Source organism: Marmota marmota, unplaced genomic scaffold, assembly GCF_001458135.2.
Source record: "Marmota marmota marmota unplaced genomic scaffold, marMar, whole genome shotgun sequence".
Lineage (NCBI taxonomy): Eukaryota > Metazoa > Chordata > Mammalia > Rodentia > Sciuridae > Marmota > Marmota marmota.
Genome location: NW_025999949.1, coordinates 29,405,979 through 29,429,803, shown reverse-complemented (window position 1 = coordinate 29,429,803; position 23,825 = coordinate 29,405,979). Strand labels below are relative to the sequence as shown.

At 52.4% G+C, this 23,825-nt stretch overlaps 1 protein-coding gene across 1 annotated transcript in view; it reads right to left on the bottom strand.

Annotated features, from left to right (window-relative positions):
- The window catches only part of Tg (thyroglobulin), a 213,545-nt gene that overhangs the window by 89,971 nt on the left and 99,749 nt on the right, over window positions 1-23,825 (bottom strand). Inside the window, exons 36-40 of the mRNA XM_015486500.2 lie at window positions 13,641-13,775; window positions 12,091-12,255; window positions 8,075-8,297; window positions 6,641-6,734; window positions 4,562-4,721 (exon numbers count right to left, since the gene is read on the bottom strand). Coding sequence (XP_015341986.1) covers window positions 4,562-4,721; window positions 6,641-6,734; window positions 8,075-8,297; window positions 12,091-12,255; window positions 13,641-13,775 — 777 coding nt within the window. The remainder of the gene's footprint in view (window positions 1-4,561; window positions 4,722-6,640; window positions 6,735-8,074; window positions 8,298-12,090; window positions 12,256-13,640; window positions 13,776-23,825) is intronic.

Genomic DNA, 23,825 nt, shown 5'->3' with positions numbered 1-23,825 from the left:
CCCCACCTCACTCCATCATCACGCGTACGCACCACGTGCACACGCGCACACATACACAGCACTCCTGCTGACTTGCAGCCTACTCAGCCCAGGGCAGGACCCGAGAGGGGTGCTCACTGCAAACATCCCATCAAACAGTACATTGTTCCCTCTGTGTTCTGATCAGCTCTTGTCTGCTCATCAGTTTCTTTGACAATTGACAGAAGCCCCTAATCAGGACCCAGTCTTATGGATGGACTCTGGTAAAGGCCGTGGGGCTGGGGTGGCCTGCAGTCTCAGCCATGCCATGCACTAGGAGTGTGGGCCCTGTACCAGCTACTTAACATTTGTGTGCTTTGCCATCTGTAAAACATGGAGGGCTTTGGTTTGATGATTGCATTTGCTGACATGTGTGCAGGCAGCAGGACTGTGCTGGACATGATGCATTACAGAAGATGTGTTTCTCCATTAAATAAAATGAAACAGTAGGCCCCAACACTATCTCACCAACACCCTTGGCAGGAATTCCTGGTCTCCAGCAGCAGAAATAGTGCCTGTGAGGGGGCACACTCTGTGGCCAGACTCTGTGCCAGTTTTTCTGGTTGTAAGAATAGCAGACCCTCTCTGGAGGTCCCCAAGTGCCAAGGGACAATGAGGTAATGGCAATGTGTGGTTACAGTGGTGGCCAAACCTTCTGACTAGTTCCCTGGCCAACACACACATGCTCTGCCCCCCACCCTGTGGAGGGCCCATAGGCCTGTTGTCCCTGCCTCCTCCCCTAGCTCTACACCTACTACCCAGTCCCCTCCCCACCATGCTTTGCCAGAAGAGGACAATCACTGTGGTCAGATGCCCCTTGGGGTCTGCCCCATCTGTAGGGTCCTGGCTGGAGGAGATGGCCTCCCCTGGCCCTCCTCCACCCCTCACTTCCTGTCTACCTTCTCATGTCAACAGGAACCAAGGTTCCCTGCAGGCCCTGGGCCTGCGCAGACAGCATGAGTTTGCCAAGTGGGAGGCCAGACTAGAAGGAACTTCGGCTTTCATTTCCACTTGTCTCTTTTAGAAAACATGGAGGCTTCCAGGGGGCCATTTTCACTCTGGGATCCCCCAGCAGATGCTATGCTTGTTATCAAATGAGCTGGGGACCTGGGCGGTTGCTTGGCTTGGCTCAGGAAGGGCAGAGGCTGCTGCTGTTGCAGCCTTGGATGGCTGAGGGCAAGAGGCTGGCTGTCTAAGGTGGGCGGGACACTGACACGGGCAGCTCCTGGTGCCAGGCCTTCACGCACTTGAACATGCGGCTCCGCTGAGCCACCTCGCAAGTCTCAGCACCTTCCAGTCACAGAGGGAAGGAATTGCCCAGAACACCCTGTTCCCACAGAGCAAGGAGGCGGCCTGGGGCCCTGTTCCACTCAGATGCGCAGCCTGAACTCCTGCAGCCCTCCCTGGGGAGGCTGGCACCCAAGTGGCCCAACTCCTTCCAGTCCTGTGTGGTGAAGCACAGGGTCAGTGTACAGTGAAAAAGGGAGACATGAACAGGTAGAGCCCAGGGAGACTGCAGGGCTGGAAACCCTTCTGTAGGAGACTGCAACAGTGGCCATGTGGCAACACATATTTGGCAAAACCTACAGAATGTACAACAAAAGAGTTGGCCCTTAGGTGACTAAAGCTGTCACTTTAGTGAATAAACCTCATGGTTTATCACAGTAGCAAATACACTATGCCAAAGCATGTGTCACTAACAGGGGAACCTGAGGGCTATAGGAAGGTACGCAATGCTCTGTACATTCTGCTAATTTCTCTGTACACTTAAAACTGCTCTAAATGATAAAAAATGTGAATTTTTTTTTAATTGAAAAGGGGTCAGTTGGGCTGAGGTTGTGGCTCAGTGGTAGAGCGCTTGCCTATCAGGTGTAAGGCCCTGTGTTCAATCCTCAGCACCATATTAAAAATAAATAAAATAAAATAAAAGTATTGTGTCCAACTACAACTAAAAAAATAGATGTTAAAAAAGGGGAGGGGACAGTTGTACCTGGTGACAGGGTCATTGGGGAGATTAACTGGGATGGAAGGCCTGCCCCTTTCCCTTCTGCTGGATGAGTTCTCCTTCAGATGGGGAGCAGTGCCATCCTGCTTGCATACAGAGTCCCATCGCTAACCCTTCTGTGGCCAAAGGAGAAGGCTACCTCTACAGGGAGGCCCTGCCACCAACCTACGGCTGTGGCAGAGGGTCCTTCCCCTGAAAGGTCCTCTACCAACCTCTGGCTGCAGCAGAGGCCTCTGCACTGGGAGATCTTTTCTACACACAGCCTGGCCGCTCCTAGGTGGCCCTGGTCTTTGCTGCTGGATCTGATGAGGATCCTGACATCTTGGGCTGAAGGGCAGGAGGCACCATTGGAGAGACCTGAACATTCAGGGATGCAGGAGGACAGAAGGCGCAGTGAATAAGCGAAGCAAATTCCTGTGGCTAAATGCAAGCAGAAGGGGTTCCTACAGAACACTGCACACTTCTAGCCTCGAGGAGCCAGCGACACTGGTGTTTCTGGTTGTTGGTAGAGACCAGCAGTTCGATATCAAGTCGGCGCTGACCGTGGGCCACACAGTTCCCCAACCTCTCTGCCACTGGGAACTAGAGGTCATCCTGCTGAATACCTGGGGAAGGGAGGCACTCGGTAAGTGTGATGTGTCCTCCTGTTGCTGATAGGTTTCTCTCTGAGTAAAATGATCAAGCAGTGTTGGAGCAGGTCAGGAATGAGAAGGGTGGGTGTTCTGGACATTTCCGTGGTTTCCCTACTGGCTGCCCATGCTGGAAGCCAGAACGTGTCCGCCTCTCCAGAAGTACATGAATTCTCAATAAGACTGCTCTCTAGAAGTCATAGTCACCTGCCCCTTTGGTGACAGACAGCAAGTACAAGCCCACTGGCCCTCTGGCTCAGCCCACCCTCTTCAGCTTGTGTTCCTAGAGAACAAACCCAGCCCACAGTTTCTCCTCCTTGAAGAAGAAAGCAGATTCACAAGGGAATAATTTTTTGCTCCTCCAAATCTTTCACAAAACCTCAGTTCCTATGTTGGCATCCATGGCCACTCAGGTCTCAGAGAACGCAAGCCAGAAGGCAAGAAGCCCCTTGCATCCTGAGGCCCCTGTGGGCCTGCTCCCCAGGGAATCTGAAACCCGTGCTCCAGCCTCATCTCCCACACTGTATCACCTGGCTTCCTATCGCACAGGCCTGAGATTCTCCAGGCTCTCTGGCTTCGTGCCACGTGGCCTCCCCAGCCTTTCTTCCTCAGCACCCCGGGCTGATCATGCTGGGTGCCCACCCACTCACACAGTCCAGTGTAGTCCATCCTCCAGCCCTTCCACCTGCCCATCCATTCTTTCTGTGTCTTAAATGAGATCCTTGGAGGTCAGAGCTGAAGCTCAGCCCCTATCTTTGGGGCTCATAAAATCCCTCACCATCTCTCAAAGCCTCGAACATGTATCCTCCCACTTCACCCTCCCAGCAACTTTGGAAGCTGGGTAAACAATGAGACTAAGGGCAGTGAAGGGTCTAGTCCAGGGTGGCAGAGCCAGTGAGGAGCAGCACTGGCTGCCTGCTCCAGATCCTATGGCCAGTGCCTCTGCTCTCCCAATGCTGGTGGAAACTGAGCTGAAGGAGAGATGGGTGGCAGGGCTTTGGGTGTGGTGGGCATGGAGGAGGGTGTGACCAGGGTGGTACTCAGGTTAGTGAGGCCAGAAATAAAGGGCAGTGGTAGACTACTGAGAGAGCCCTCACCCCTTGCCCAATAGCTTCCCTGTAGCAGAAGAGCTGGAATCCCCTCCTTGGTGTGGCCAGGAAAAGGCAAGTCTCAGTGGGTCCTGGCTCTGCCACTTCTTAACCATATGACCTTGAGCAAATTTCTAACCTCCTTGGGTCTCAGTTTTTTCCTTCTGAACACACATGGACATGTGCACACTCATGCCAAGATAAAACGTGAAATGTACTTGGAAGAGCTTCAGACATGAAGGAAGACCTCAGAAAATGACAACATTGTTCTCATCTGTGGTGTCAGTATTGTTGCAGGATCCTGTGAATGTGCTAGATTTTCTGCTAGCTGGGCCAGGCTGGAATTTCCTAGCTGGGCTGGAGGAGAAGCAGAGGCAGCGAGGTTTTGAGGCTTCGAGAGAGAGGGAGGAATATGTACACAGAGTGAGTCTCAGCTCAGGGCTCAGCAGCAATGTCACTGTGGTTTGGGTCCTGAAGGCCCCCCCGAGGCTGGGTCCTGGGAAGGACTATTGATGGAACCTCCGAGAGGTGGGGACTTGTGGGAGTTGTTAGGTCACTGGGACATGCCCTTGCAGGGAACTGTGGCACCCAGCCCTCCTCTTCCTCTGTCTCCTCCTGTCCATGAGGTGAGCACAGGCGTTCTGCCACATGCTGCCGGCATGATACACTGCCCTGCCACAGCACAAAGCAACAGGCCCAACCAATCGTCACCTGGGAGCTCCAGATTCTGAGCCAAAGAAAACCCTTCCCTTGTGTAAGTAAGTTATCTTAGGTGTCTCGTTGCCCAAGCTGACCAACACCCACCAGCGCCAGCAACTCACCGGAACTCAGGAAGCCGAAGACACCCACTCTGTAGTTGGCAGTGACTACGATGAGGTTGCCAATAGCAGCCAGGACTGAGCCATCGATCACCAGCTGCCCTTCGCTTCCCTCTGTCCCCGCAGTGTTGTGGAAGAACACCAGCACTGATGCGTTGGGGGCCTGCAGAGATTGCAAAGGGGTCCATGCATTTGGGGCTGTTCAACTTGGATCCATTTTCACTGCAAGAGCCCGGGGAGGGTTCTTTCCATGCTTAGTCCCAGCTGTGAGCCCACACACACAACTCTGCCTGTCCACCCTGCCCTGAAGTAGACTTAGCCCCACACGATGGGCTAAAGTTCATCCCCACAAACTCATGTGTTAGGGTCCCAAACCCAATACCTTGGAATGTGATGGTATTTGGAGTCAGAGCCTGTAAAGAGGTAAATGAACCAAAATACAGTCATATGTCTGGGTTCTAATTCCCTATGGCTGGTGTCCTCATAAGAAAAGGAGACTAGGACCCAGACACACAGAGAAAAGACCACACAAAGACACAGGAGAAGATGGCCAAAGAGAGAGGCTCAGAAGAAACCAGCCCCACGGCCCCTGGATCTTGGACTTTGGCCTACAGAATTGTGAGAAAACAAATGTGTGTGGCTTAATCCAGCCAGCTGGTGACACGTTGTGATGGCAGCCCTAGCAAACTACTGGGCCCATTTCATAGGTGAGAACACTGTGCCCAAGTGCAGAGTGGGCAGATGGCAGGAATGGCAGTTCCTGAGTCCTGTTCATGGCACATGCCATCTCCCAGCACCCCAGCTCTGGCCCTTACTTTATTCCAGAGGAGCATTCCAGGTCCTTGGTGGCTCCTGCCAGCAGCCCACTCTGCTTACACCCCTCAGCAATGCACAGCTAGCTATTAGCACCTACTAAGGGCCGGACACTGCTCTAAGTCTGCACCCATGTTCCTCATTTGGTCCTCAAACAGTTCTTTGAAGCTAGGACGGCATTATCATCCATTTCCAATGGGGGAGCAGGCTTCTGGATGTGGAGTGGCTCATCTGAGATCATGGCTAGGCTGGCCCTTCTGCATTAGAATGTGTCTGGTTGGGGGTCCCATTCCTCACTCCAGGTATGGGGCATGCACAGCACCAGGTAACTCGTGCCCCATCTGAGAACCTAACAACTGAGCAGCAACTTCTTCACTCCATGGACAATGGACTCTGGCACAGATACATCTGCACAGGACCTTTTCAGTCCCTGACTGACAAGCCCTCCATTCAGGGTGGCTGCACATCTAGACTATCTCGTTATCTCCCCACCATGAGGCACCCACATCCCACAGGGCTGGGGACAGACTCTGTGTGGTGCAGCCACAGAGAGGAAGAGGCTGACCAGGACCCCACCCTGATCTCTCCTCTGTCACCTTCTCCAGAAACTCTCAGTGATGCTGTGTCAGGTGCCACAGCTGGGTAGAACTGTTCTTAAGCCACCACAGGAGGCTAGCTCAGACAGTCTTGTCTCCTGGTTTGGGGCTGCCCCACAGGTCAGGGACAAGCTCTGGCCCCTTTTAAAGTGGCTTGAGTGACTCTCATTGGTTACCATATCAGTCAGAGAGGACGGTAGGGTTGCCGTCAGGCCCTGCTGGTGGTGTGGGGCAAGGGACAGGGCAGGCTGCTACTCAGCCTTTGCAAACCCAGCAGCCAGAAGACTCTGACCACTCCTCCAGGGCTATCACCTGGGACACTGCTCACCCCATCGGAGTCAAGGCTCCTCCCTCAAGGCCAGGATGGGGCTGTGAAAACAGCCCGAGACAGAAACAGCACACTGTCATTGATGACAAGCTTCCCTGAGCGAAGGAGCACTGGGTTTGGAATCAGGAGGTGGCCCCATGCCCACTCTGTCAGGTGCTGTGTCCTTAAGTCATTTAGCCTTTCTCAGCCTCAGTCTCTGCATCTTTAAAATGGGAGAAATATTCTATCTATATTTGATCAATCACTTTATCTCTACTTATCCTCCTGGAAGAGGGAGGTGAGCCACAGGGCCAGGATTTCTTTTGGGACAGTTCTGGGGCCAGCATGCCAGCCCTTGGAGCTCACCATGTTCTCAGGGACAAACATGTTGAGATATAAGCAGTCTTCACTGACTCCAGGAGGGGTGGGTGTCCGGATGCCCGGCTGCCAGCAGCTGGCTCTGCAGAAACACACTGGTAACTCCCAGGACGAAAGACCAAGCAGGAATGCCCCAACCCCCTCCCACCCACCATCCAGGCCAGAGCCCACTGCCCCGTCCCAAAGACCTGGCATCCCACCCACTCTGTGGCAACAAAACTGTGAGATGGAGTGGTCTGGGAGGAGGTGTCTGACCTGCTTTCCACACCAATACACTGAGTAGGAGGCCAGTTCAAACATCTCTTAAGAACACATCCTGGACCAGGCCTAATGGCAGCACAGGCAAATCTACCCAAGTGGTCACTTGACTTAGCCCCTAAGCCTCACTGGCCCTGGGTTACAGTGACCTGAGCTCTCCAATCACTCTCTGTTCAAGACTCCTAAACCTCCTTGGCCTCATCTGCCTGCAGGCGTGTCCAACCCAACAAGGTGCTCTAATCAGTGTCTGTCCCCAGGAGTGCAGCAGAACCAAACCAGGCTATTGTGCACCCTGCTGCCTCTGTCCCACTGTAGGCCTTTATCTCTCTTCTGGGAGCACTTCAGGAACTGACAGTCCATCCCTCTATCTGTCCACAAGCCTGGGAACCTGCTTAGCTGGCTGCCAAGCCAGGAGTGGACATGGAGGATGCAGCGGACTGGGGACAGAGCCTTTTGAGGCCTGCTGGACGGAAAGTGCAGATGAGGGGTGGAGGACCAGAGTGGGTGCTTCTTCACAGGTGTGCTGAATGTGCTTTAACTAGGAAAGTGTCATAAAATTATCCTTCAAAATATATTAAAAATAAAAAATTTCAATGAGACGAAAGAATAGGTTATAAGTACTTTTGAAAAACAAAACAACAAAAAAAGAAAGCATCCTGTAATTTTGTCTCATTTGGGAGTTGGGGTCTGAGCTTTCTTAATTTTTTCCCACTAGCTCATTTACATTTCCTACAATGCTGCATTTCCAGTCCCATTAAAGTTAGATGTCACTGGGGACAGGGTAAGTTTGGCCAGTGCGAAACATGCGCAGAATGACACATGTATCCCACCTCAAGGTGTGGCCCATGGGAACCTCCCCCATAGTTGTCTCCAATGCTGCACTTTCCTCTCTAGATGCAACTCCCCAGGTGGCCTGGGAAAACTCCCACTGAAGAAGGCAGACCTCCAGACTAGGCCCTGAATCACCAGGTGGAGCGGAGCACCCAGGCCCCTGGCACCCATCGACTGATAAACTTTACATGAGTAACACAGTGTTGATCCACTCATACTTGGAGCACACCTGTTACTGCATTTAATGTCACCTTAACCAATACATCTCCCCCACCCACACCCTGCTCAAACCAGAATGTACCAGTCACCCAAATCTTGCCACTCAACCCATACCTCGGTTTGGTGGCATCCCAGGAGCCTGTCCAGTTTGAGGGCTCTGGTGCCCGGAAGCGTCTCTCTGCCAGGGGTGGTGTGGCATACGGAACTCCAAGGAACTGGTTCACTTGCTTCCATGCAGAGCCCACCTGGAAGGCCTGAGACCTGCCCAGCAGCCGGCCATGGGTGGCAAGGGACATAGAGGGCACAGATGCTTCCTCAAAGCGCAGCAGAGGGACACCTAGAGAGAGGGGAGAGGGGACAGGAGGTAGCAGTGAGTGCTCTGGTCCCAGGAATTCTGAATGTGCTTTATGCAAAAGAAAAACTATCACTGCTTCTTGTGCCTCAGAAAATGTCAGTAGTTTACTCAGAGCTTCGGTATAGCCAATCAGCGTTCAGCGTCAACAACAGCTGTAAATAATTGCAGAGACTTCTGGTCCTTACTAGGAACCAAGCACGTGCAGAGCACAGCACTGATTTGTCTTTTCTGGATTTTCCCCTGGGTTCTTCCCAAAGCTGAGGCCCTTGGGAGGCCAATGCTGACCCAGGCCCAGGTCCTTAGTCTGCCCTTGGGGCCTCTACAAGGAATGCCAGGGCACTCGGGGGGCAGTGCCCAGTCGTCAGGACACCTAGTGGGGCCCACTACCCAACACTCCAGTGATTGCTGCGGTGAACTGTACATGCTGTCCACACTGCGAGGGATGAGTGAGAAGCACAGTTTCTCTGTCATTTCAGCTCATTTTCTTGCCAATAAGTGAGTTTTCAGCAAATTTATGAAAATAAAAAGGGTTTTCAAAAGACACAAAGTTGAGCGCTGCCAAGGAGGGCCTGCGGCCATAGGTACCTTTCCATGGTGGAGAGACAGGCTGGGGCTGTAGGGGGGGCCCACACCTTCCAGGCCCTCCCTCCTGTTCCCCTGTCCATAGGTCAAGGCTGCCACCACCTGCCACCTCTGCTCAGTGCACCTCCGTCCTGTCCACCCACCATGATGCTAATCGCCAGCTGTGGTTATCAGCTTCCTCTGTCTCCCTATCTTATTTCCTCAACCACATTTTCTTTCGTTCATTCACAGATTCAATAAACTTTTGTGGGACCTGGGCTCAGTGCCAAGTGCTGCTTTCTGGGACTTAAGACAGGCCCATGTCTGATTACCCATGAGACGTAGGGCCTCACACAAAGGAGCTGATAAACACTGGTGAGGAGACACTTATGTGGGGGACAGAAGTCTCTTATTCATCCTAACGAGTAGGCTTGGTCGGCTCAACTCCACTCTCAGCTAATTGACAGGCAGAGGCTCTCTGCTGCTCCACAGCTCCCTCTAAAATACATATCTGTCACAGTGATAATGAACAGAAAAGTGGGGCGAGGGGGCAGACAGGCAGGCAGGCAAGGGGCACAAGTCTATCCATCCCAGAGCGCCTTGTAATCAGCTGTCCTAGGGGACATTTGTTACTGGCATGGATGGACAGCCCATCCCCAACAAAGAATGCTCCATTTCCAAATGTCAGTGGGTTCTCAGGTTGAGGAACCTGGTACTCTGTCTCTTCAGGACCTCAGGACACTGATGGGGCAGCACAGCAAGGCAGAACCCCACATGGTCTGGGGAGTGGAGCACACCTGTCTTCACACCACAGGAATATTACTTGTTGGGAAAACTTGGCAATCTTTCTGAGCCTCGAGTTCCCCTCCTCTGAAGTAGGTATGGCGGCAGCCTCTGCAACGCAATGGTGCTAAGAATAAATGATGATACCAGTGATGTTCCATTCTGGAGCCTGGCAAACAGCAGGCGCTCAACATGTAGATGGATGGATGCATGGACCCATGAGTTTATGGATGAATTCATGGGTGCCTGGATGCAGGGGTTTCTGGATGCATGGATACATGGATGGGTTTATGGGTGGATGGTTGGGTGAATAAGCAGAAGGAATAAAGGAAGGGTAGAGTTAGGGAGGGAGGGAAGGAGCAGAGAAAGCAAGGAGAAGAAGAGAGACAGAAGAATAGTGAATGTAGGCTCTGAGGGCAAGAAAGGCCTGACCCAGCTCCCGACTTGTGCGCACGGGTATGGCTGGGGTTGGTTCAGAAGGGCAAGCTCTGGCCTTGCGTCAGCCTGTGATGCTGGCAGGCCCCCCCTGCGGCCCCAGCCTGTCTCTCCACTATGGAGAGGTACCTATGGCCACAGGCCTATTTCTGTTTTTGAATCTGGCCTCAATCACAAGTCAGCTCCCCCCAGTTCCTTCTCACAGGTTTTCCTGTTACAGCTGTAAAATCAGAGGGTCCCAGGTGAGCCCTCAGGATGTAGTGCTAATGCAGAGGAGATTCCTTTTGCTATGCAGGAAATAGCTACAGTTCTTGAACATGGCCCCATCCTAAGTCGGGAGGAAAGCCAGAAAAATACAAAAATACAAAGGCTAAAGCTTGTCAAGGGAATGCGCTGCTTTCCTGTCGACAGAGGTATTTGATCCACCCTTTGAGGCTGCCCAGTGAAATCAAAATTGGGGAAAATGTTAGAGGTGCAGCTCCCTCTTTTGAACACTTTTGCAGAACAGGAGGATTCTTTCCAAAATACCCACATACTTAGGACACGTGACTGGCGGGGTTAGGATAATCCCATGTGTCAGCGAAGGCGCATATGTGTGTGCTGCTGCCTTAGGAAGTAAGCATTTCATGTGGAATTTTAATCACGCTAAATTAATAGAGAAGCAGTCTAATTTTTTTCTGTAGAACTCAGACCTCAAGGTTAAGGCATTTCTCAACAGAACCACCACACACATCAGCTACACTGTTGGTGAAATCTATTAAAATCTATCCAGTTTGACTGTCCATATAAATATAAATGAATGTCCAGAAAGATGGAAGATAAGATTGAGGGGTTAAGATCTCCCCAGGTCTAGAATATACCCTTTGTTCAGAAGGCTGAGTAGAGGAGGGTCAGGAGAGGAGGATGTCCTAGCACCCAGATAGCAGTGAAGGATGTCAGTGCTCAAGGGCAGAGGTGGGGCCAAACACAACTGCTCCCTGGCTTTGTCAATAAAGTTTTATTGGAACCCAGTTGTGTCCGTGACTTTGACATACTGTTTCTTACTGCTTTCGTGCTACGGAGGCAGTTAAATAGTTGTCAAAAAAAGGTATAGCAATGGAGTCTAACAGATTTACTACCTGGTCTTTCAGAGAAAAAATGTGAGACCCCTGCTCAGGAGATGATGGCAAATGTGGGCTGCAGTCAGTGGTCATGTTTTCTCCAATAAACATGTCGTGGGGAGGACTGCCCCCCAGCTCCCTGTTTCCTGGGCAACAGCTGCTGTGGGATTTCCTCAGAGATGGAGTTGCAAGCTGCTCTTCCCTGGCCTCATCCCGGCCTCCCCAGCACCGGCTCCTCATCTATAATCACATGGAGCTGTGTGCTGTTTTGTTTGGTGGCATTTGGGATGGACCCAGAGCCTCGCACATCTAGAGCACTCTGCCTCTGAGCCCCACCCGGCCCTGAGTGGTCTTACACTCAGCTCATCTGGGGACAGCTTCCTTCTCCCCGGTGTTTATGACATGGCATGTGGGCCATGTGGGTCTGTAGGAGTTCTGGCTCCAAGCCGCTGCCCTGGCATCCCTAGCTGAGAAAGATCAGAGAAATAACAGCTTCCTGGACAATTATCTCCTGATGGCTAAGATGGGGGAAAAACCCACATCCTGCTACCCGCAGGATTCGTTTAAGCACCAAAGGAGACGAGCGAGGCATGTGAAAGAGCTCATTAAACAACAAGACAGAAATAAAAAATGGCTTATTTAATTATTATACTAAAAAATCCAAAGGCAAAAATGGCTTCTATACTCAAAAAAGTAAATGAATGAAAGTGATGAGAAGCTAAGTGTTCTCCCTCCCCCTCTCCCTCCCTCCTCCCTCCCAGATGAGCACCACCCCCCCAGAGTAACTTTGGCCAACTTTCCCTTAAACTTCACAAAGCCAGTGCCACCAATTCACCATGTGACTTCCTAGCTCTGCGGGTTCCCGGGAATGGCTGCAAAGCCCAAGGGAGGCTCACCAGGCTTCCGGTAGATGTGGGTGGCCTCCTCACGGAGCAGAAGGCGGCAGCTCTGGCCCTGCAGGCTGTGTGTGCAGCTGTGGGTGTCAGGGTAGAACACGCACCTGACGGCCCCAGCACGGGCCTGGAGAGTGGTGACCAGGCAGGCCTGGTGACGGGAACATTCTGCAGAGAAAGAGTGAGGCTTGGGCTAGGAGTGTGATTTCGCTGGTGCAACCAGGCATGGCTGTGTGCACACTGTATCCGTCCATCCCTCCTTCCATCTAATCATGTACCAGCAGCTGTGCGTAAGGCCTCCTCTGTCCACTGTCCATCCACCCACCCACCCTGAACCTCCCTTCCACTACCGACCCACCCCTATTCACCACACAACCATTCTTTCCTTGAGCACCCCCTGCAAACCCCAGGCATTTGTTGGAGAAGGCAGGGATGAGATGGTGCTGGGAACCCCCATCGACCTTCCAGCATGGTAGGTCATCTATTGTTCACCTAGTTCACAAAGGGCTCTTGTCATTTCTTTGCTTAGCACACTTCTCTGGCTCCTTGTGGGCTTCAGGATGGAATCCTAATATACAGGGCTCTTCCTGGTCCAGCCCTTGCCTTCCTCTTCCTCCTTGTCTCTCTCTGTCCCCTCTAAATGCTTCCACACCCTGTAACATACTTGCCACACGCCAGCAGGGACTGTCCTTCACCATGCAAGCCAGTTATTATACTAGACAATTGAAACTACTCCGTGGCACTCAGTATTAAAAACAACTCTGAAATAGTGCTGCTTCATTTGATTAGGCAATCAAGGCATGTCCTATGGGCCCCATTCAGAGCCCAGTTTCTGAATGGCACCAACCAGAATTGGGCAGTACACCACTGGTACATCTGTACACGGTGGCCTGGTCTGTAAGATAAATTTGGCCTTGTGCATACTGTTCTCTAACCTTGTAGGGGAGATTCACGAAATTTGTGGAATCTCAGAAGGGTTCAGAATCTTGGAGGGGAATCAATGGTATCCAACTTCAGCCACTTTTAGAAGCTAAAAGTCTTTGAGGAACATTCTGAACAGGTCACCCAGTTTTTGTTTGAATACCAGGGATGACTAGAAACTCTTTCAAGGAATTATGCATCCGTGAATAATTTTGTCTACTAGAAAGTCCTCTAAATTGCATTGAAAAATATATCTTGAAATTTAAGTTTTACCCGTAGGTCTTCGATGGGCCCCATGAGCCTGGCCAGAGCACCGGTCCTCGTCTGCCCTCAGGGCCGACCTACTGTCTGCAGAGCGTCATGGCACCCACGCTTGGAGTCTGCCTCCGACTAGCCCCCAGCTGCTCCAGACCTTCCTCCACCCTGGAGCAAGGGCTCTCTTGTGCTGCTGGGCAGATCCTCTTACAGACCCAAGGCACAGACTGCACTGTGGGGGACGCAGAGACGGCCCAGCTCTCCTGCTCCCTGTCAGGTCTTCCCTGCCCAGTGCTCCCCATCTCCTGAAGCCTCACTCATGCTTCTGACACCTGGGCAGGTCCCGCCCAGGCCCACAGGGGACAGACTCTCCTTACCCCACAAGCAGAAGTCTCGGGCAGCTGCAAGGTCACGGGTGGCAGCAGAGCTGATGTGGGCGACATCAAAGTCGCGGATGGATGGGTCCAGAGCTACTGAAGAGAGGGCCAGGGACTGCCACGAGTCCAGTGTGACTAGAAGAGAAAGCAAGCAACAGCTGCCACTGGTGCATGTGGAGAGAGGGGAGGGTGGCCCAGTGTCCCCAGAGGTGGCCCAAGGGGCCTCTCCACAGGACCACCATTCCCATGTCACCTACGCCTTAATCCAATTCTGTGTTCTACAACGAGTTGTGTTTTTTTTTTTTTCTCACCTATGAGCCAAGCTTTGTGTTCAGCTCTAGGGACACAAACTTTAAACCGAGACTAACAGACAGAAGCACAGGCGTTTCCATGAGCAGTTTACAGGGAGTGGGAGAGACGAGGAGAAGACAGGAGCCTCTGACGCAGTGGCAGGTGCCACAGGCAGGGTGACCCGGGGCCAAGGTCAGAGCAGACTCGTGGGTTTGTCGTGAGACACTGTGTACGGTCCCCACAGACCCCACCTCACTTCACCCTCCCCGATCCTGTGGCTGAGGGGATCCTGCTGGGTGCTGCCCAGGGCTCCCTTCAAGAACTGAGTGCTGCCTACTCTCACTTGCTGGGCAGTTGGTTGACTCTCCACTAGTCCTCTTCCAGGAACTGGCCTTGATCCAAGAGAGTGGCTCCCTAGACCAGGAACAGTCTGCATCCCAAACTAGTCCATGTATGCAGACCAAGGCTGAACCCCTGGGCCCAATGGGGGGACACTACAGACCAAGGCTGAACCCCTGGGCCCAAAGCGGGGGGGCGCTATAGACCAAGGCTGAACCCCTGGGCCCAATGGAGAATGCTGAAGACCTCTCCTGCCTTGCAGGGGCTCTTCCTGTGCCCTCACTCTCAACAGCCGGTGATCCCGGGACTCTGTGTGCCATGCCCGCTGCATGCCAAGCTCCTTCTCATCTCAAGTGTCTCCTGGAAACCCGCTAAGGCAGCCTTCTTTAGCCATGAGGGAAGTAGGCAAGAAACACTACAAGGCCTGCCCGGGGCGCAGTGCTCCTGAGCAGCAAGAGGGGAGCCCTCTCCACAGCCTGAGCACTTCGACTGCTGTCCCATGGTGCTCCTGAGCCATGCACACGGCACAGGGAGGATACACAGGGGCAGCACCCAGAACACTGCTTGGGCAGAGGCCAAGAGGTCTGTGGAGTTCATCTCATTTGGGGGCAAAAGTCAAGGCCAGAGCCAGACAGTGTGTCCCTACAAGCAGGGCTAGTCCTGAGCAATGGTGAAGGCTCCACTCTGAGGAAGGGCTGGCGTCTAGCATGTGTTATACTGTCCACAATCGCAGTGAAGAGGCCAGACGGCTGGCTCCCAGCAGGGGCTTCCATGGGTGGTCAGGAGTGCTGGTTCTAGAACACTCCAGAGAAGGGCTCAGTGAGGACACTGAAACTCAGTGGAGAATCTCTCCTTCTCTCCTCCCCTCACTCCTTCCTCCCCTTCTTCCTCTCTCCATCCCTTTCTTCCTTTGCTCTCTTTTTCAGAAGACCACAGTAGCTTATCCTTCTAATAAACATTGCTAAACATAAGCCTCAGGCTACAGAACACTATCGCCCTCTTAGTACAGCCCTTCACAGCTTACATATCGTGTCTCCTTTGCCACTTGTGGCCTCACGGCACCCTGGGCATGGAGTAGAGGCAGGGCCCTAATGCCTCCTCGTCGCATGGAGAGGTTGTGTGAGTTTATCAAGGACCAGGAGCTGGAAAGGGGCCACGCCAGGTGGAAAGAGGCCTCCCCACTGAGGCCAGTGCTCCTTCTACCCCTCTGAGCTCCCTGTCCTGGAGCACCCTTTCCAGAATGCTGTCCCAGGCATGAAAGGTTCTTGGCCTTTAACTGAACCAGGCTCTCAGCTCTATGGGGAGCTGTAATTTCCAGCTCAAACCTGTTGTTAACGACCAGCACTGGGGTGGGGGACACTAAAGTTAGAATGCTAAGTAAAGCAGCAAAATCACCCAGCCCACCTGTCTGTCACTCAGGCTGCTCTGGTGGGTTTCCCAGCCGGCGGCCGCAAATAGGCGCATAAAATTCTCACAGCTCTGAAAGCTGGAAGGTTGGAGTCAAGGTGCTGGCATGGTTGGGTTCTTGATCCCTCATCTTGGTTGGCAGACAGCTGCTTTTTAGTTATAACCTCATAGGGCAGGGAGCAGATGGGGAGCAAATTTCTCTTGTGTTCCTTTTTAGAAAGGCACTGAGGCCATGGGGAGCGCTCCACTATTGTGAGCCCATCCCCTAGAAAGGCGCTCCCTGATGCCATCCCACGGGGGGTACAGTTTCAACTGGGGGCACTGCATACAGTCCTGCATATGCCACCTTTCTTTTTCTTCTTTCTTTTTTGCAATAAATAAACTTCATCCAGAGAAGTTGCCAAATGGCAGAAGCAGACCTCTCGTGGGCTGCGCAAGAGGCAGGTGAAGCCCCCACCCGGTCCTGCAGCCATGGGCACCCTTGTATCTGGGGCCGTCTCTCCGCACTGTGGCCTGGCTGAACTGCAGGGGGCCCTGGGCCTCCTCCTCCTTGGCCTCCTCCACATGCTGCTATTTTCCTGGTCAGTACAAGTGGCATTTTTGCAGCATGATCCCACTGAGTTGCCTATTTTCAGATGGTGAGGACACTGTAATTTGAGAGAAGAGTTATGAGGGGGTTTTGGGATCAAAGTTGAAATTAGGGCCCTAAAATGGAAGCTCTGACCACACTCCATGTTTAGGTTGCTGCCTGGAAGAGAGCACTGTGATTGAAGACTGAATGTCATCTGCCCAGTGAAAGCCAGCCCACATGTCACTATTCCAGGTCCCAAGAAATTCCCTAGCACGCCTCCCTCCTGCCCCTGCCCCAGCCTGCAGCAGCCCTAGGTTGAGCCCTTGCTGTGTTTGAACTCCAGCATTTGGGAGTCCACAGGCCTCTCTTAACAATTCCAAGAATGAGTTTTCTGTGTGTATAAAAGCATTGCATGTATGCAAGCTGGAGGTCTTGGCAGCATTTCACGTCATCTACCATTTATCAGGAGACCCACCACACTATTGCCAACTCCAGCCTCAGGCAATCCTCCACCTCAGCCTCCCAAGTGGTCAGAACTACAGGCTGCGTCTCAGCACTTGGGTTAACAGCAAAGCTTTGAAGCCATTCAGGCAGAAAACGCCCTTCTGGCCCAGCCATTCATGGCCCACAATTCAGGCCATGCTACTGGCCATGATTTGCAAACAGGAAATCAGAACTTCCAATAAAACACCATTCACTTAGCCATTTGGGGTGCCAGTATTGAGGAGCCAATTACTGGCAGCACTAGTTAAGGCTGAGCCCCAGCTCGCAGGCTCAGGACCCAGAGTCTACCATGATGCCCACTCCTCCAGATGAAGAAGTAGCATGTCCCAGCTCAACCAAGGGGTGGTCGGCTGAAAAGCAGGATTCAGATTTAATTGATTTGTCTACATCTGGGTTTCATTTTTCTTTCTAAAAATAGCTTATAGATTGCAATGTCATTTTCCCTCCCTCCCTCCCTCCCTCCCTCCCTCCCTCCCTCCCTCCCTCCCTTCCTTCCTTCCTTCTCCGACATCAAGTAAAGGAAGAAATGTCTGATTTTTAAGTAAACTCCACCCACAAAACATGTGCTCTTCAGCACCCAGCACTGGCCCTGAAACTGGGGAAGCATCAGGGACTGCTAAAGGGCTACTCTGTGCCCAGCAGGCGGGCTGAGGTCAATAGCAAAGCTTTTTGTACTTTCTATTTCTGTTTTTTAAAGACACAGGATTGCCAGGCTGTTCTCAAACTCCCAGGCTCCAGCGATTCACCTGCCTCAGCCTCCCGAGTGGCTGGGACTACAGTCTGTATGAGAGCACTTGGTTTACCAGGAAAGTTGTGAAGCCATTCAGGCAGGATGAGCCTTTCAGGCCCCAACAAATCTCCATGTCCCCAAGGGGTAAGTGAAACACAACAGACTCCAAGAGGCTTGGGCCTCTCTGGCCACAAGGGTCACTACACATTCCCTGGAAGGCAGAGCCAGCAAGGTCCAGCCTTTCACTGGGCAGGTCCAACCACGCCCACTCACACATCCTGCTTTCTACCAGAGACCCTCTTTCAACCAAGAACCTCGTGGAAGTCGTACTGAGCTATTTCTGCCCTAGTTAGCACTTAGAAAAAACAGATTTTCCTTCAATAATAGAAAGGGGGGAAAAAGGCACCCTTGTTAATTTTGTGATCAAGAAAAGGTGAAAACAGGACACTGTCCACCGGCTTGCATTTCTCCAGAGAGCAACTCCTGACATATGCAGTGGCTCTGGCCTTACTAGCAGGTTCCGCCCTAGAAGAATACTCAGGCCCGTACCCCTCCCCTCGCCTCCTTCTGAGCTCTGAGAGTTGGGCCTTCATCTGTCAGTCAGTCCCCAATCCAGCCCCATCCCAGCCCTCCGGTATTCTCATTCTGTCCTCTGCCCTGACATCCTCTTACTCTTTGCATAAAACATATCCAGAGTTCCTCCGGCATAAAAACAAGACTTTAACCCAGGGTCATTTTACTTAGGGATTGGGTTCCAGGTGACCCATTTCTCTGAAAATATAGGTGACATCTGGGATGCATTGAGGGGAACACAGCTTTTAATACACTGCCATGGGTGGCTCCTGGCCTACACATGGTGATCAAACAACATTCTACAATTTCTTTTAGCTATTGATTTTGTTCTCGTTTTCTCTTCAGGGCCAAGATTCTTGGGGAAAGTCTGCAGCTCCCACTTCCTCAAAATGTGACTCCAATTCAGTTTCTCCCTCATCATCCTCCAAATCTGCAGAGGGCTGCTTATGACTAACCCATCTTCCTTGCAGTTCCTGCCTTGCCTCTTTGCCGGGTTTCTGTGACGCCATAGGCCACTGGTACTCCTCTCATTCCCCTGGCTTCCCCTCCTCTGCTGGTCCCTTAAATACTGCTATTCCTTGGGGCTCTGGCCTTGGCTTTACTATTTACCTCAGACAACTTCTCCATGGGTGATCTCACTAGCTCCATGAGTCAAACACCAGTGTCAAACACAGCCAGGCCAGGCCCTGCGGCCAAGCTCCTCGAGTATCTCCTCAGTGCTTACTGGACACCCCACACAGCTGCTCTGCAGGCACCCCAAATGAGCATGTTGAAGGCTGGACTCTTAGTCTTACTTTCATGCTCAGAAGAAATATCCTGTCAAGTCTCAATTTCAGATTCTCCCTGAGGTAAACATGTCCTATGGGAGTTTCTACCAAAATAAAACCCTAGTGCGTGTGTTAGTCAGCTTTTCATTGCGGTGCCCAAAAGACCTAACAGGAATGGAGAAGGAACGGTTTATTTTGGCTTAGGTTTCTGGGGTCAGTCCACGGTCAGCTCTGGCCCCAGTCCATGGCTCTGGGCCTGAGGTGAGGCCCAGCATCATGGTAAAAGGGTGCAGTGGAGGAAGCAGGTCAGAACATGGCAGTCAGGAAGCAGAGACAGAGTGGCAGGGGGCAGGGAAGAAGTGTCCTTCCAGGGCACGCCCCAGTGGCCTTCCTCCTCCAGCCACGCTCCACCTGCCTACAGTTACCACCCAGTTAGTCCATTCGAACTAGATGGACTGCATAGGTCACAGCTCTCACCACCCAGTCACTTCCCCTCCAAGCATTCCTGCATTACAGGAGCTTATGGACACCCCACATCCAAACCTAACAGTGCCCAAGAAGCTTCATGCTCTGGGAGCCCCCTCGCCTCCCTCTCCCTCTCCAACATCACCACCATTATTCCACCCGCTGCCCCACATGCTCACAAGGGGCCTGTTGTGACACTGTTGTCTGACCTTTCCACTGCAAGTGTGAACAGCACTGTTCACATACAGAGTAAAACTGGTTTATTTACAGGATCGATCCGCTCAGATCATCTTCAAAACCCAACTCAGAGGCAACCTGTTCTGGAATCCCTCCAAGGCCCCCTGCCCACTCAGATAGTTCTTATCTAAGACCCAAAATGCACCTACCCTCCCACCGCTGGACTTTATCCCTGTGAAATCAGGAGCTCCCCGAGGTCAAGGACTTCTCCTCCAAGACCAACATGACAGCATGTGAAGGAACATCACCAACAGAAGTAGAAACCAGTTGCAGCCAATGTTTATTAAGTCTCCACTATGTGCTAAACAGGACTAAGCATCACTATTTTTCACAAAATGCCCTGATCTATGAATATGTATTGAATGATGTGATTAAAGAAGTTCTTTAATTAATAAAGGAGGAGTGGGAAGCTAATTATTTTCCCATCTCTATAAAGATTAATACTACTGTTATTTGCATACCACAGACCTTGGTAATTATTGCATAAATTAATTAGCTGATGAAGAAGTCACATGGGAAACAGGCCTGTTGATTTTGAATGTGTCACTTTCATGTGGCATATTGCAATTTATAAAACACTTTCACTTACATAGAGGATTCATGACTCTTCAGTGCATGTTTGATGATTCTGCTGTCCTGCAGGGGACAGGACTGTGGCTTGGAGGTGCCTCACAACGTGGCCGAGATCTCAGGGACTTGACCAACTGCCCTTCCCAGTCCTCACTCTGCTGCAGCACCTCCTTCTGCCTGTGATTTGGCCACAGTCTCGCGAGGCTTTTCTTTTCAGTGGCCTGCCCATTGTAGGCAGAAGTTTCCAGAGACATCTGCAGTGGCCCTCTCTGTCAGGGTTATGAGCTTGTGGGTGAGTCACCAACTTCAATGCTGCCAACCTCAAAGGCAGTTCTAGGGAAAGTTGTAACTGAGAGAAAACCATACACACGAAGCCAGACTTGGATCTATGCCTATTCTGGCAATTTGTGGAATACACTAAGTCCCTCAAGAAATGCCTAGTGGCATTCATAGACTCAGATGGAATCTGATTTCTCTTTAAGAAGCTTGGCTTCTTTCATGGGACTCTCCCAACAGTCCCCCAGAAGACTACCTGGAGGTGTCACAAGAACTAGGGTTCCTATGAGCATCTTAATTCCTCTTCTTGGGGTCACATTGTGTGATCCTGGGGAACTGGGCAAACTGCAGAAATTCTGACTCAAGGGCATGTGGAGAGCCAACTCAATCTGCACAAACACCTGAGCCTCACCTGGCTGCCCAGAGCATCAGGGGACTCATGCAGCTGGCTCGAACCCACAGCCTGCTTGAGGCTGCGCCTTCACACTCTGTGCCAAGTACGTCCCCAGTCACTGTGTCATAGAAGCAGCATTTCACATACACGGCTCCACCCAAATCTCAGCCAGGGATCGGGGTCACGTTAAAGGAACTGGGGCTCAGAGCAGTGAGGTAACTCCCTAGGTCACACAAAGCAAGACTAGAAACAGAATTGAACTGACTGCCAAAGTCTCCACACCCCCTGCTTCTGCTCCTGCCCAGCCCCTTCATCTTCCTGTGGGCAAGCTGTCCTGAAGACAAGAGAAAATCCCACAGCCCAAAGAACAACTGAGTTTATCCACAGATTTATAGAAAACCTCAAGGGAACTCACAGGCTATTTAAGGCAATACCTCCATGGCAGGGGACCCTTGGATACCTTGGATGTGCCACTGGTGGGTACTCATCACCTCTTCTCACTCCATCACAGAGCACGCCCAGCGCCTTCCCTACCTCCCACAGTGCCAGACACCCCATGCCTCCTGAAACCCTCACTCCGTCCTCTGGGGCTCCTCTCACCTCCTGAATTTCACACCTGGGGAGAGGAGGTGATGCTTTCTGGGTAAGTCAACTCAGTCCCTCCAAGAGGTCTTGGAACTCAGCAGATTCCTCAGTGGGGAAGGGGAAGCCATGCATTCCCTCAGTCAATATCTACTGACCCCGACTCCCACAGGAGCTGGCAATACAGCAGCGAGCCAGAGCCAGGTCCCTGCCCTCCTTCCCCTGCAGAGGGTAAGCACTGCACAGTGGACAGACAGGGATTCCACAGCCACAGTGCCTGAGGTCAGGGAGGGCTGGAGGAGCTGCCTTGGAGGAGATGGTCAGAGGGCTCTTCAGGAGGTGACCTGGGCTCCGGCAGAGGAGCAGGGACCTGCTTGTGCTCACTGCCATGGCCCCATCACCTGGTGCCTGATGCAGCAGACATCCTTGAAATGTGTATTAAATGAGTGAGTGGATGGATGAAAGGGAAGGTCGCCATGAGAGGAAAGCGTCATTGTGTCCCCAACCCAGTGTCTCCCAGCTGCCTCAAAACCTGTGGAGGGGGCGGAGCTCTTGGCTGGGATCAGCCTCCTCACATTTTCCAATTTCCTTAGACCTGCCATAGCTGCCACCCCAGCATGCCAACTGTTTCTGTCCCCTTCTCAGTCTCCAGATCTCAAAGAGGCAGAGAGGAGGTAGGGGCTGCCAGATGTGTGGCATGCCCAGCCCTGCCAAGTCTAGCAATTCCAGTCACCCAGGCAGTGTGGTGCTGTGGCAGAAGCTGCTCTTGGCTGCACTCGCTGGCTGGGGAGTGGAGGTGACACACACAGAGCATGGCAACTGCTAGATGGATGATTCTCCCAGCACTCGCAACGGAAGGGAGGAACGGTGTGCCAGCCAGCCCTGCTTTGCTGGCCTCTGGGAAACGAAACCAATCCCTGGGCAACCAGTGCCATGAAATAGTGGCAGGGTCTGCACAAGGAGCTCCTTCTACAGGATTGACACAGGTGTGTGCGCATATACACATGCAATAGCATGACTGGAAAGGAAATTTAAACCTTTTACAAAATATTCAACCATTTTAGAGTCAGTGCCTGCTCACCTAGACATTTTAGCCCGAGAATGAAAAGAATCAGGATTTATTTTGTGCGGCTTTGCTGTGCCACCTGATGGCTCTGGCAGGTGGGGACAGTGGACCTAGGCTGGTGCAGTAGAGCCTGCACAGTGTTCAAGAGCCCAGTCCACCCTTGCATGTGCTCCAGACTTGACTATAAGAAGCCAGAGCACCAGGGAGGAAGCGGGGTGCTCCTCCACACCCCGTCAGGACTCCAGGGCTTTACCACTGTCACCTCTTCAGGGACTGCCTCTGCTCAAGGCCAGCCTTCTCAGGGTGGCCCATATCAATGAGTGACCAACAAGAAGACATAAGTATTTTGATGACATCCCTGCTTTGCCATCCCCTATGGGTCACTGGGGCCTCCACTGAGGTGGCATTGGAGATGGACTTCCTCTGCCCAGGCTAGGTCTCCCTTTGCCCCTCAACCCCTGCTGAGAGAATCCCCTAGAAAATAAACCTACATGCTAAACTCCCTCCCAGGGTCTGACCTAAGCAGTGACAGTCACCGTCCTCAGTGGAGAGACTCTGGGTCTGCATGCAGATTAGGTTTGAATCGCAGCTCTGCCATGAGCTACTTGGGCCCCCCCAAATCCCAGCTTCAAAATCTGTAAAATGCACCCAGTCATGCCGACTTCAGAGGGCGGGGTGAGGAGTAAGATCTAGACAACTTGGCACGTGGCCTGGTGACTAGGAATTTGGATACATATATTTCCATAGCTCTGCACCAGCTTGGGAGGATTGTGCTCTCAGCGTCCTCCCCTGTAAAGGGACAGGCTTGGACTGGGGGACTCTCCATCAGATCTGGGCTGAGCCCTGCACTTCACTACTGCTCCACATCAGCCCACCATCCCAATGACCCTTCCTGTTTTGTCCCCTCGTTCTCCTTTGACAGAGGCAGTGACAGCCTGGGAAAGCTGGCCCGGGACATACAGTTTCACAGTCCCCAGCTGCGCCAAGGCGTCCATTGCCTCCCCAGGTAGGCGATGTGCATGCTTCCCGCCAGTGCTGACATTTTTTAGGTCCCATGATTCCCGCTCCAGTTTAATGAGAATTCACTGGCAGGAAAGACTGAGTGGCTTCCGTCCGCCCCTGGCACAGCCCGATGCACAGGAGGCAGAGCAGGCTGGGTTGGCTCCCTGCCACCCACTGCGTGGGCCCCAAAGGCCATTCCTGCAGCCACTGCCCTTTCCATCTATCCAAATTCAGCCCTTGTCCCTGTCACTGAGCCCCAGGATGTGAGTGGAGAGAGGTGTTGGTAAGTCCCGCAGGACCACTTTCAAGGGCACTTCTCTCCTACCCACTCCTGCCTGGCACACCTCAGCTGCAGCCTCTGCCCAGCTCACTGGGCTGGCAGCCCCACTGCAATTTGGAGCTCAGTATCAA